The following is a 13,175-nucleotide window of genomic DNA, read 5'->3' as shown; positions in this document are numbered from 1 at the left end:
TTTCTCTTTCTTTTTCTTTCTTTCTTTCGGCGGGGTGGGGGGGGCATGGGTGGGGAAGCTGTGGGCAGCAGTGGGAAGCAGAGGGTAGCCAAGACCAACTGTAGACACCTTGAAGTACTTGATTGCTTTTGGAGAGGGAGGGATTTGCTGAATTGCTGTGAGAAAGAAGACTGGGGAAATGGAGGGACTTAAATCTTGAATATCTCCTGCTACTTTGCAGATAGAAAAAGTGGCAGGAAATTAAAGAGAGAAAGCCTGGGCCGAGAGACAAGTGTCTTTGTGTGTCAGGGCTTTGAGGGGGTTGCATGTCTCCATTCTAAATACTGCCAGAACAGTGAGCAAGGCTCTGAGTTTAAAGGAAGCTGGGCACTCATAGAGCACTGGGGCTGCTAGGGACCTCAAAAGTCAAATAAATAATTTCCCTGCCTCCTGCATTTAATATGATTACAATCTACTCCCTCTTTTAAACCTCAGAAGAAGTCCCCTAAGATTTTCCCCTAAACTGCAGAATTCTAATAGAGACAACAGTTCCGCTTGCTTGGTTTTAGCATAAATCTTTCTGTTGCTATTAACCCTGTTCTCCCTCTGGTTGTCCTCTTTGACAAATCAACCACTCTGCCTCCAGTCTACTGGGTCAGTAACTTGAAAGGAAAAGCCAAGAACTCAGCTAACACTCCAGCAGAGACAGCAAAAGTCACCACTGAAAGCTGAGGAAGCCTTGTAGGGCTGTCTTTACCATGGTGAATGAGGCTTTCAGGAAACTTGCTCCTGTCATCATTCTCTGCAAAGGGGGTTTGAATAAAGTTACCCTTTGGGTCTTGAGGTTAGGATTGTCCATGGACACATCCCTAGCAGCTATAATACTTGGGTAGACCCAGAGCTGGGGCATGCCGTTTTTGTACCAGAGGCGTCCCTCGGCTTGCAGCAGTGGTCAGGAGGTGTGTCAGTCTGGGGCCAGGCAACAGGAGAGGGAGGGGGCTTTTCTAACTCTATTCTTAGGGGTGACCATGAGGGCTCCCATTGGGGGAGGTTATAGTTATGAAGAAGACAGTTCCAAGAAAGACAGTATGAAGAATTTAAGAAGCTGATGAAAAAAGTGTTTTTAAATCAGCGTTTTCAATGGTTTTCAGTCTCTGTTAAGCACAGACCAAGATGAGATGAGGTGAGGTTGCAGCAAATTAACTTCTACTGCAGACATAACACAGAAAATCTAGGCCCAAAGAAAATTAAGACACTGAGAAAAGCAGCAGAAACTGGGAAATACCTGTCTTTGGAAAATACTCCCGGTGGGGCAGAATTTCTGGAATGCTTTTGGATGTTTCCTTTCTGGTCCCAAGGACTAGACTAAGTGGCCTCTGAGTGGGCAGGTTGGGGGCAGAGCCTAGACCGGGCTGGGTCTATGTTGTCTGTGTACAAGCAGAGCAGTGGGGTGAGGAGAAGAAGCAAAGTGGCCCAGCTTAAGTATCACTTCCCACCCTATTTAGGATGGAACTGCAGGCTCTGTGACAGATTCTCTCCCAGCCTGGAGCCCTCAGACTGTCTGCTAAAATTCCGGATCCCAGCTGTGGATAGGTAAATATGGGACATACTTGTGGGGAGCTAGACACACAGTGTATATGGATTCTAGCCACACACTGGGTACTGTGAGCCACACCCCGCCCCCTTCCCCCCACCCCCTCCCCTTCCCCTTCCCCGCCCCCTCCCCTTTCCCCCACCCCTTCCCCCTTCTCCCCTCTCACCGTCTTCCCCAATCCCATGAATAGGACAGGCTTCTGCGTGGAGGCACTGGAGGACATTTTTCTAGCCCAAATTAAATACTGACATAAGTCTTTCCAAATTCCTACTGGTGCACCCGCCCTACTCCACTGGATCTCAAAGCTTCCGAATAACATTCCGAGCTGTGTTCTTGCCAGGCTGGAAAAACTGAGGGAGATACCGATGGAAGAGGGAAGTGGGGAGGAGAGGACCACGTCTGATTCTCCTGTGCACCCCTGAGCTCCTGTTCTTCTTTTAGCTCGTCTCTCAGAAGGTGTTTCAATCCCACCTCCACCCACCCCCCCATCCCCAAGTCCCTGACTGGTTTGCAGGGAGATGTCCCTCATGTTTGCTGTAGGAGAAAGGGCTGAGCTTGGGGAGTTGTTTTCCTGCTAGTGGTCTGCACCAGAGAGATATTCCTCACCATTCTCAGTCAGAGATGCCTGGCTCTAGGCCCTTTAGGTCACGGTTCTAATCTACATTGTCTGGGGGACCTTTAGAGATGACTTTATCTTCTCTGCATCTCTCTTTCCCCAAAACAACAACAAAAACTGCCTGTCTAACATTAAAGTGGCAATGAGAAGAAAGGCTAATAATAATAGCTATCATTAGTTTTTAAATTCTATGCCAGGCCCTGGACAAAGCACTTTACATATATTAATTCACTGCTTTAAGGAAAACAAAGCATTGGTGTTATTTTGTCTAAAAAGAAGGCTGAGAAAGACTAAATAACACCTAGTCATGGATCTTGGACTTAAATTCCACAAGAATTAATTTAGGAGTAGACACTGAAAATTTTGGGGTTGTGTGACTGAACAGACAATTTTTTTGCAGGATCTTAGGAAATTGCACTAATTTTATTTTCTGACAAGCATCTGGAAGAGGTGGTCCACCTCCCATTTGAGTGGCAGATGTGGTTCTGCATGAAGGCAGAACGATGATAAGAGTCTGTGATGAAGCCCTTTCCACCCTAACTTTCTCTGATTGTATGGGTAGGTGCTAATAGATTCTTCCCATGACAGCTGCTCTTTGCTGTCACAGTTTCAAGGTCAAACTTGCATGAAGCACAGCATACGGCATGACATTTCTGATGTGACTGCTCCTGGATTCAGGGTGTGTGGCAGGTAAGTAGCGGTAACTGCTGGTGTGATGATAGACAGCCACAAGGAAATGTCAAACGTCTGCAGCATGCAACATATTCAAGATGTCTTAGAGGACCCCTCAACCCCCACCTTGGGAATAAGAAGACCCCAAAGAAAGAGAGGTTTTAATAAAAAAGAGTTTAGGCTGTACATGATGGTGTCAGGCACTTCAAACTAAAGGTCCAGAGAGATGCCTCTTTGCTTTGCCCACCCAACTGTCAACTCCCAAATTGCCCTTTGGGGTTGGTGCCTCTTTCACTCAGAGGGCTGTCCAGCTTGTTAACATCTTGCTCAATGATTGATCTGTTCCCTGAGCACAGGGGGAGAAAGGAATGAGAGGGAGAGGATGACGACTCAGTCCTTCTCAGCGCTTTGATGGTGCTGTTCTATCTCAGCAGGCTCCACTTCAAAGCCCTTTGCCAGTGGTCGCTAATGAGTCCTCTCTTCACCAGAAGGAAGAGGACTTTGCTGACAGAGGAAGGGAGGTTAAGTGCTGGCTCAGTACCTTCCAGCTGGGATTAAGACATCAGAGGCCCTGGGGCAATGTAAGCATGTTCTGAATACAAGATCCTAAGACGAAAGGGAGCTGAAAATCAGCTAGATAATTCCATCTGAAATGAATATTTCTTAGAGTCAGGGAGGCAGTCTTTTTTTTTTTTTTTTCCTTTGGGCATTGCAGGGAAGTGCTTATGAAACAGGAAGCCCGGTTTCCTAGGCTTGGTGTTAGTCAGGCTCATGTTACCCTAGGAAGGATCTCTGCCCTGCCACCAGGGGCTCCTTGTACTCCAGGAAGAACTGACCAGAACAAGTGCCGCATTCGGCTCTGAAAGGCTGCACATTTTTGTCCACCAACTGTTATGTTTAAAAAACAAATAAACACCAAAACACAAGACCAGGCTGTAGACACAAGAGTAGATCAAGTGGAAAAAGAGAGCTCATCCTCTTCTGGGACAGTGAGTAAGTAATAGCCTTCAACTCACCATTCTCCCAAGACAGAAACTTAAATCTCCCTCCCTTTGAACTATTCCCTCCTAAACTTCTCCGGACTCATCTCTTACTGCTCCTCGACACATGACCCCTTCCTCTCAGACACATGCAATTTCCCAGCTGTCCCCTACATTGACAGGTGACTTGTGAAAATGGCTGGCTCCTTTGTGGCAAGCCTCCGTCCCAGAATGGCTTCATCCTGCATCCCTCCAACCCATGCCCGCTTATCTCTGAAGACCTGGAATGAAACTTACCTCTCCTGGAAAGTCTTCTTCTGTACCAACCCACTCCCCACTGAATTGTCTTAGCACTGCTATTTAGTATAAGTGTATTCTCTTTTGTACAGGGGTGTGGCTTGGTTGTCAGGTTGCTTCATTTGTGTTGTCTGGTTCCCCTACTTCTATTTCTTTTGTTTTGCCACTAGCACTCAGAATAGTGTCTTTCAAGTGAAATAGACAGCCAGTCCCCGCCTCCCTTTGCCAAGGTCTCACCATTGATCCTATTGCCTTGGAGGTAGAGGTTCTCCAGGTTGGTGTTGACTGGGGGAATCTTCTGCAGCTGGTTGTAGGAGAGGTCTAGCTCAAGGAGGCTGCTGGAATTGAAGGTGTTGGAGGCCAGGCCATTGTTGGTTAGACTGTTGTGGGACAGCCGCACATACAGCAGCTTGGGCGCCCCCCGGAAGTAGCTATCGGGGACGGTGTAGACGTTGTTGTGCTCCATGTACAGCTGCTCAAGAGCTGAGGGCAGCCCATCAGGCACCCTCCGAAGGTGGTTATAACTCAGGTCCAGCAAGATTAGTGACCGGAGGCCCCTCATGGAACTGCCCACTTCCTGGATCTCATTGTGGTGGAGGTACAAGGCTGTGAGGTTCTCCAGCCCCTCCAGAGCATTGTTAGGGACCCGTGAGATCTGGTTATGGTCGAGATGGAGCTCTCTCAGGGATCGAGGCAGGGGACCAGGCATCCGGGTCAGGTTGTTGTGGTCCAGGTACAGCCTCTCCAGGTGCCTCAGCTTGGAGAAGACCTTCTTGCCCACCTTATCACTGGTGATCTGGTTGCCATGGAGAGCAATCCAGAGCAGCCCCGTGGCATTGTCAAAGACACCTTCCTGGATGGAGGTGATCTGGTTGTTCTGGAAGTACACATACTTCATGCGGGAGGGAACGAAGGGCAGATACTTGAGGTTGCGATTGTCACAGTACATGGCTGTGGGGAAGTTGGGTGGGCAGTCGCACTCCTGGGGGCAGTCGCGGGGATCTGGAGGGGATGGAGAGCCATAGGTGTATGCTGGCCCTTCGTCCACCCCATAGGGGTAAGGCTCGTAGGTCTCATATGGGTAAGGGTCATAGGGATCGTAGTAGGTGGACTGCTGGCTGCGGAGGTAGTGGAACCACCAATGAGGGTCATCATCATACTGGGCCTGGGAGAGGGAGAAGAGCCCTGCCAGCAGCAGGAGGGAGGTCCACTGCATTTTGTCTCTGCAAGAAGAGGGAGAGAACAGAGCAAGCCAGAATGAATGAGACTCCACAGAGGCAGTGAGGCAGAGAAGGCAAGCCTTAGGCTTTGAGCTATGCAGAGCTGACTTCAGTGTCAAACATCTGAGAGCAGGAGCCTTGCTCTTGCTTCTTTGGTGCCTCCTCCCAGGCTGGTTCTGCACTTGGTCCAGCCGGACCATGGCTATTTGGGGTGAGTTAAGTGCATTTTCCCCTGGTCATAGAGTCACAGACAGAGTCTTTGAGTGGGAAGGGCTGCATGTTTTTTGGAGGGGCAGATTCTTAGGCGCCTCTAGCACCCTGAAAGTCCTGTGGGAAAGCTGAAAAGCCGACAGCAATCCCTGTGTTTGTGGTGTGGTGGTGAGGATAGTAGTGGGATGCTCTTCAGATCTGAACCCAAATCCAGTTTGGATGTTCCAGGGAAATTGTATTTTTCTAAGAGTCCAAGGAGAAAGCCCTTTCCATGTCTATGGGAGACCTCCAGAAGCCACTTGACACATCAAAGGGGAAAAGCTGAACTATATCTGGAAAATTGAACTTTTGGTCTCTTGGGCAGGCTGGGAGTTTTTGGTCTTGAGTGTCTGGGGAGGAGTGTGGTCCCTCTGCAGCCACCACAAGGCTCAGGTTGCCCTCCGAAATGCCATCATCTGTAACAGTCTGCTGAGTGAGGAAACTCACTGGTTAGCAGTTTGTGGCTACACATGCAACTTGGCTGGGACAAGGTCTTCACGCAGCAGTTACAAATCCTTTCCAGACTGGGGACCCTGGCACTGGGTGTAGCACTTGTCTTCTAAAGCAGGTACTCAGTGTGTGGAGTCTGAGTTATTCTGCTTCTCTCTTCCATAGTGCCTAGTAAGGTGTTAGCACTTCTCATGCTGTACCATGGGCATCATGCAAGAGCCATGTGGGGCCAAGAGAAATGAATGAGGTACACCAAAAGAAGAACTAGAGATTGGAAATTCTTGTGTATGCTCAAGGGAAAGCGACTTGAGGTGGGATCCTGACATTCCCCTCTCCTTTCCCAAGCTACCTGCTCCCAGCGATGACACCTAGATGACCAGGCTCCGTGTCTATGTCCCCACATTGCTGGTAGCCTGTTGCTTTTGGGCCTGTTATGCTAATGAGATAGGAACAGGGCAGACTGAAGAGGAAATATGGGGTCTGATGTCATCTGAGAGGGAAGCTAAAGGTATGGAAGGTAAGAGACTAGGGGTGGCCTGGGTACCCTACCCTGGTTACCTATAGCCAATGCATGACATACTCTTGTGGGCAGTGGGCATCTTCCTGAGTGTCACCCTTGGACAGAGAAACCTTAGAACCTTTCTTGGCCTGGAAGAGTCACATACAGCCCTCACATTGCTGTTGGGCCTACTGGGGTTGGCAACTGTAAATAGGAGAAAGAAAGGAGTATAAAAGCCAACGTCATCAGATCCAGGGAACTGATGGGAAAGACCCCAACTGTGATACTCAACAGAGTTACCTTCTGACCACCATCCATCCCAGACCTCTCTGTCCCCTCAAAATGGTTTCCTTGGGCCCACTTCATCCCATCAGTTCCTAGGCTGCAGAGAAGCAGGCACCCTGGCTCACCCACAGGCAGCCTCAGGCCTCAGACAAAGAGCCACAGTGTTTTGGAGAAGCTGACCCAACTGCCCACTGCCTGGGCAAGCTGGCTGGTCCCTGGCTCTGGCCAGGAGAGAAGACGAATGGAGCGGCCCGCTGCCAACAGAGCATTTTTCCATGCACAGCCCTGGGCTGTTGCAGGACCAAGGTGGCTGTCTGGAGGGCTGGCACAGTGAGCCTCTGTCTCCATTTCTCCTTCTTTCAGACTGGGCATCTTGGCAGACAACAGCCACCTTCTCCTTCAGACTCAGCTTTCTAGGGGCTGTGCACCCTTTCCACTTCAGCCTCTTCTTACAGCCATGGCTGCTGAAAGGGTTTGATGGGGATCTTATGCCTCTCCTTACCCCACCCCATCTCTTAGCAATGTTGCTTCAGGGTTGCATACTCTTACATTGTTTCCCATAATGCTAGAGGTCCTCCTGTGCTCAGAGTTTCTGTAAGGTCAAAAGTTTCCAGGACTGCCACTCTATCAGTTGGGGGAAGTTTACTTAGGAGCTACTGCTGTTCTTTCATATCTCCACTCTAGAGAAAGAGCTCTCCCTCCTATCAGTGGAGAAGGTCAAGCCAGAGGCCATCCCCTCACCTGGATTGCATCCCCACCTCAATCCACAGCTCCCTGGACATGGCCAGTTCTCAACACTTCTTTTTATTCTCTCCCTTCCACTCCAAACACACACACACACACACACACACACACACTCTACACAAAACCTTCCCCCTCTCCCATAATAGCATTTATGTACCAAACCCCTCTATAAGAGAGATTGCAGGGACATCCAGGTCTTGAAATACCCTTCAAAATGCCCACACTCCCAGCGTGGTGCGATTTATGAGTAGCAGGGAAGAAGCTTGCCTAGACAGAAGGTCCTTCATTTTTTCATGCTTGAGAATTGGAGGTCCCCTCAGCACCCATAAAGGAACTATAAGAGAAATGTACAGGGCTGGAACTCCTCCCTTAGACACCCTCTTTGCCACTCTCCAGCATCCCTGGGGTCATGGTCCAGATGTGGAGAAGGAGGAATGAACCCTCCCTGCCTCCCCATCTCCCTTATCCTCTACCACTTTTCCTTTATTTCTTTTTAAGAAAATGCTAGGGACAAATCCGAAGTAAAACGACTATACTTACCTTGAGTTGAACCTTTCAGAGAGTGACCACGTCCCTCAGTCTGGCCTCCTTGGGTTGGAGAATGTGTGAGAGAGGAAGAGAGAGAGGAGTGAGAGAGTCTACTGAGAGTGTGCGCGTCTGTGCCAGACCAGGGTCCCGCCCCAAATTCCTAATCAAATATTGTGAAGAGGGGCTGAGGAGCCCGGATCCTGGTTTTTTCAGCACTGCTGCAGGGGCGGAGCTCACACTCAACCACGCAAATCCTTCTGTCCGCCTGACGCTATAAAAATCACCTTTTTTCCACTCACTTATCTTCCCTGAAACATTGGCAGCCCTGGGTCTCTTTCTGCTGAATGAGTTAGTGGCGCCCTAGAAGTTATTTGTACAGTCTCTTATGAAGCGCCTGGATTTCTCATTAAAGCCACAAAGGCAGATGCAGGGATGGGGAGGGCCAGGGTTTGGTAAGAGACATCTTAACTCCTTCAGCAACCCACAAGTCCCCCCAGAGAGCCAGAACTCACCCTTCTCAGCTCTGCCTATAGACAGGTCATCAGGCTTGTGGATAAGGGAGCATGCATGACAAGGGACAGCCGGCTCTGGTTCCAATTCTACCCCTAAGCAGTGTAGACTTTTCTGGGCTACAGGTCCTGCCCACCTCCACCACTGGAACAAAAAGAAAGGCAGAGACTCCAACATTTGTTGATCACTACTTATGCACTAGCATCATCCACTTCCACTTGATGCTCACAACGAGTTCAGAGTTAATAACACTTACCTTGCTGGGTTGTAGCAAGGACTGTATCAGGTGATGTGCGTGAGGCTCCTGACCTGGCACATAGCTGATGCTCACTCTGTCCTACCCATTTCACAGCCATGGCGTTCCTAAGCCAGGGAAAGACAAGGTCAGAGAGCTGGGCAGGAGCTGTAACATGAAAGGACTTTCCGGCAATGGAAATGATTTGGTTTTTATTCTAAATTTTTGTTGTCATTGTTGTTTGTTTGTTTATTTGTTTGAGAAGGAATCCTGGCCGGGTGCAGTGGCTCATGCCTGTAATCCCAGCACTTTGGGAGGCCGAGGTGGGCGGATCACGAGGTCGGGAGATCGAAAAGGAGTCTCGCTGTGATGCCCAGGCGGGAGTGCAGTGGCACGATCTCTGCTGTCTGCAACCTCCGTCTCCCAAGTTCAAGCCATTCTCCTGCCTCAGCCTCCTGGGTAGCTGGGACTACAGGAGCATACCACCACGCCACCACGCCCAGCTAATTTTTTTGTATTTTTAGTAGAGACAGGGTTTCATTATATTGGTCAGGTTGGTCTCGAACTCCTAAACTCAGGTGATCCACCTATCTTGGCCCCTCAAAGTGCTGGGATTACAGGCGTGAACCACCCTGCCCTGCCTATTCTGAATGTTTAAAAAACAACATGTTTCAAGCAGGAGAAGCCATGGGAACTGATTTGCGTGGGATCTAATTTACATTTTAAAAGCATGTAGGAGGGGCTGCTGTGTGGAGAAGGGAGGCCAGGGTGGAAGCAGGGAGGCTCCAGCCCAGCCTCAAGAAGAGGTAATGGCAGATTGGACTGGTGCAATGAAAGAGCAGATCTTATATTTTAGACAAAGAACTGACAAGGCTTGAGGAGTTAGGAAAAGTCAAGGATGATTTCTAGAATTTTAGTTTGAGCAACTGGGTGGGTGGTGGTAACATTTCTTGACATGGGAAAGGTGATGTGGGACCGAGTTGGGTAGAAAACCAAAGTTATGTTTTGGATATGCTGTTAAAGATGCCTGTAGACCATTGGACATATGAATCTGAATTTGGACTTTAGAGGCTAGAAGAAAACATTTGAGAACCATTATAATGTGGATCACACAGAATCTTGGTAGTTTAGATAAACTCATGTGTCCTAAATGTTCTCTCCTCAAGTATGTTAACTGGCTTATGTCAACATCAAAGAAACACCTTTATCTTAAAAAAATACCAACTGAGAAACCCTGAGATGACTTGAATTTGAAGAATTTAGAGGTGTCGAGGCAGATGGTGCTTTTGGTTTCTCCAGTAGGTTTGAGCTGTTGACTTAGCATGAGGGCTGTCAGAAAGGGCCTTGTCAGGGACCCACTCTTCTCAGAATTTAAGAAGAGATTTCAAAAAGATGAAACCTAATGAATGAGTCTTTTCTGACCACCTAATATAGACTAGGTGGTTTACTTATGTTATCAATGATAACAGTAGATATTTTGCATTAGAATTAGTTTTTTTTTTTTTTTCAAAGCTACTTTTAATACTTTGGGGTGAGCCCCACAGGAATAAAAAAACACTGGGAAGGAGTAACCCCCCACCCGCCACTTCTGGGAGTGGCCAAGGGGAGAGAGGCTACTGGAGGGGAAGGAAGCACAAAAGGGACCTGCTGCAGACTCAGGGCAAAAAGAGGCCATGGGTGCTGTGACCTGAGGGCATTGCAGGAGGAAACGTGACCGTGGTGGGACTGGCTCCAGTCACACAGGCGAAGGGCAGGAGGGTTGGACATGAAGCCACAAAGCTACTCGGGTTCCTCCTTCTTCTTCTTTGCCTTTTTCTGCTTCTACTGCTTGGTATCTGAGCCCCTTTGCTTGCAGCAGCAGCAGAAAGTCCGTCATCTCGGCGTTTTCCCTTAACTGAGTCACTCTGCTTTTTCCTATTCTTCTAGCCGGCAAGCTCACGCTGGTTACCACGGCTCATGGCGACGGCAGTGACTCCGACCTGCCTCTGTTGTGTCACCTCATTCTGTCAGGATTAATTTTTTTTTTTTTGACCCTGCATTCAGCCAAGGAATTAGGGTTTTAGTGATATAAAGTGATCAGCTGGTAAGTGGCAAAACAAGGATCTGAACCTTGGTCTACATGACTTCAAAGCACACACACTTTCCTCTGACTCTAGCACAGAGGATTGGCAGAGTGGAGGGGCAATGACTACCTTGCTGTTGGGCTGGCCTCAACTAAGATGAAACTCAAAAATTACCGTTGCCCAGTCTGCCTGAATTCGGGGGCAGGGGAGTTCAAAGGTGAGAGGGGGCTGGGGTATAGGGGTTCTCTTCCTCAGCCCACCCATATTTCATTTCCATTTAATAAATTTGAGTATGTACTATGTGTCAAGCATGATCCTAAGTGTTGGAGACACAAAGAATAACGCCTGCTTATAATAAAGCAGATCTGGATGCAGCAAACTCTGCCCTCATAAGTGAAGCAGAATGGCCTTACTGTGAAAATGCTTATGAATAACGCACGGATAACTTTCTAGTCATTTTTGAGTCCAGAAAGCAGTCACTTTTCAATGGAGGACACTGATCTTGGCAACCGAGCCTGGGAAATACTTTTAAATGAGCCTAGATAGCCTGGACAGATTCACCATTGGGTACAGATGTTTATTTTTTTTAATTCCAGCACGCTGACTAATTCTGCGTTTACTAACAATGAAAGTTAGTAAAGTCTGGGAACCAAATAGTGACAGGATTCTTCCCAACCAGTCACCACTGAAAAGGCAGTATCTCCATGGGGTTTTTGGCCATTTCTAAAGCGGTAAGATGTGCACCAGGTCTTTAGCTATCCATCCGGTTTCAAGGCAGGCCTGGGATGAAGGAAGGATGGGAAGGGATGATTGGGACCAGCTCAGGAGGCAGAGTTCCAGGGAACCACCCACTGTTCAAAAGTTCCTTTCTCTAATCTTTAGTGGAGGTTTTTACCTCCATTTTGACCACTGCTGCTTTGTTTGCCTGGTTCCTGGATCTAGGCCCGCAGAGCTTGTTTTCAACATGGGAAGCCAAGAATGAGATATTGATGTCCACCAGATTGCTTGCTGAGGGAGTCCACATGTGAAGGAGGACACCAGTATCTTCTAGGGGGTGTCTAGCCAGCACTATGCAGTCACTAGACTAAAGAGAGAGAAAATGTCATGCATTTCTGTAGCCCTTGTCCCAGCTGGGCACACAATGTGTTGGCACTTAGTAGGCAGTCAGTAAAGGGTTATGAAAGGAATTGTATTTTTGGCTCCCCACAGGGTCTGTCTGTCTTCAGTACTCAATGCTGGTTGGAAAAACCACCAACAACCAGGCCAGGAAAACCTTTAGACTTTCCAGGGGTTCAGGCCACTGCTATTTCCTCCCTACCCAGAAAAGTACAGGTTAAGCCACAATCACTAGGCAAAGTTCATTGCCTCTGATGCTGGACCCACCCTGTCTGGGAGAAATGAAGTCCCTTCTGACTCAAATTCCTACCAGCAAAGACACAGTGACGTTCTTGTGGCCACCAACCCCTTCCTTCCTCCTCATCCCCCACAAGACTCAACAACCGTTGTTTTCATGACCCAGCCTCTGATCCCAGATAACTTAGGGAAGGTGGAGGGCAAGAGGGTATGACTGAAAATCCACCCAACCAGATTTCTTGAATTGAATATACAGAGGTCAGCAGAAAGATGACCATGGCGATATTATACAATCCAGACCCTGCTGCTGGCCCATCCTGAAAACTCTTGATGCCAGCGAGGGAGTTTTTCCTAGTCTGATGTTTCGATGGAAAGTCTTGGCTACATTGGCACCCAACAATGGTGTCCCAAAGCTTCCAAGAGAGATGTTTTTCTCTATTCCCTTGGCACCAAAGGGTCATTAGAAGTCCTCATCATGGAGAGTGTCCTCTTTCCAGAAGGATGAGAGCCATGAAGATGTTGGAGCTGGAGAAATACTTGTTTTCTTTGAACTGCAGTAGGAGAAAGACCTCAACTTCCCAGTTCTAGAAGATGCCTGAGGGTTTTAGAATTTCCTTTTAGCAATAAGCTGTTTAAAAAGAAGACAGAGAACAACCTCTCTCTTTTAATGGATAGCATCTCTTATTTTTACTGTGTGTTTACTGCTTGCTTGATATTGTTAACATGATGATGACATGATGGATTCCAGAAGACCTCTTTGTAGAAGGTATGAGTGTATTTGAGTCAGGAAACAAGGATCATTCAGGGAGAGATACTTGAATAAGGAAGAAGGCAGAGGAGATAACCTAAAACCTGAAGGCTGGAGGATTTGACCATTCAGTGACTCTACGTGATGTTCACC

At 48.2% G+C, this 13,175-nt stretch overlaps 1 protein-coding gene and 1 pseudogene across 2 annotated transcripts in view; both read right to left on the bottom strand.

Moving 5' to 3' along the window:
• FMOD (fibromodulin) overlaps window positions 1-8,581 on the bottom strand; it is a 10,981-nt gene extending 2,400 nt beyond the window's left edge. The window contains exons 1-3 of one of the 2 annotated variants that reach the window (XM_025383788.1): window positions 8,126-8,533; window positions 6,616-6,760; window positions 4,376-5,361 (exon numbers count right to left, since the gene is read on the bottom strand). In XM_025383788.1, the coding sequence (XP_025239573.1) occupies window positions 4,376-5,361; window positions 6,616-6,656 (1,027 nt within the window). In that variant the 5' untranslated portion in view covers window positions 6,657-6,760; window positions 8,126-8,533. Of the gene's footprint in view, window positions 1-4,375; window positions 5,362-6,615; window positions 6,761-8,125 lie in introns of both variants that reach the window. The other variant, XM_025383794.1, reaches the window with a different exon arrangement.
• Window positions 8,582-10,637: 2,056 nt separating this feature from the next.
• LOC112611114 lies at window positions 10,638-10,816 on the bottom strand (annotated as a pseudogene).
• Between the last annotated feature and the right edge of the window lie 2,359 nt (window positions 10,817-13,175).

The sequence above is a fragment of the Theropithecus gelada genome, chromosome 1 (assembly GCF_003255815.1).
Source record: "Theropithecus gelada isolate Dixy chromosome 1, Tgel_1.0, whole genome shotgun sequence".
Taxonomy (NCBI): Eukaryota; Metazoa; Chordata; class Mammalia; order Primates; family Cercopithecidae; genus Theropithecus; species Theropithecus gelada.
Note: the sequence above shows the minus strand (reverse complement) of the source record. Positions and strands in the feature narration are given on the sequence as shown.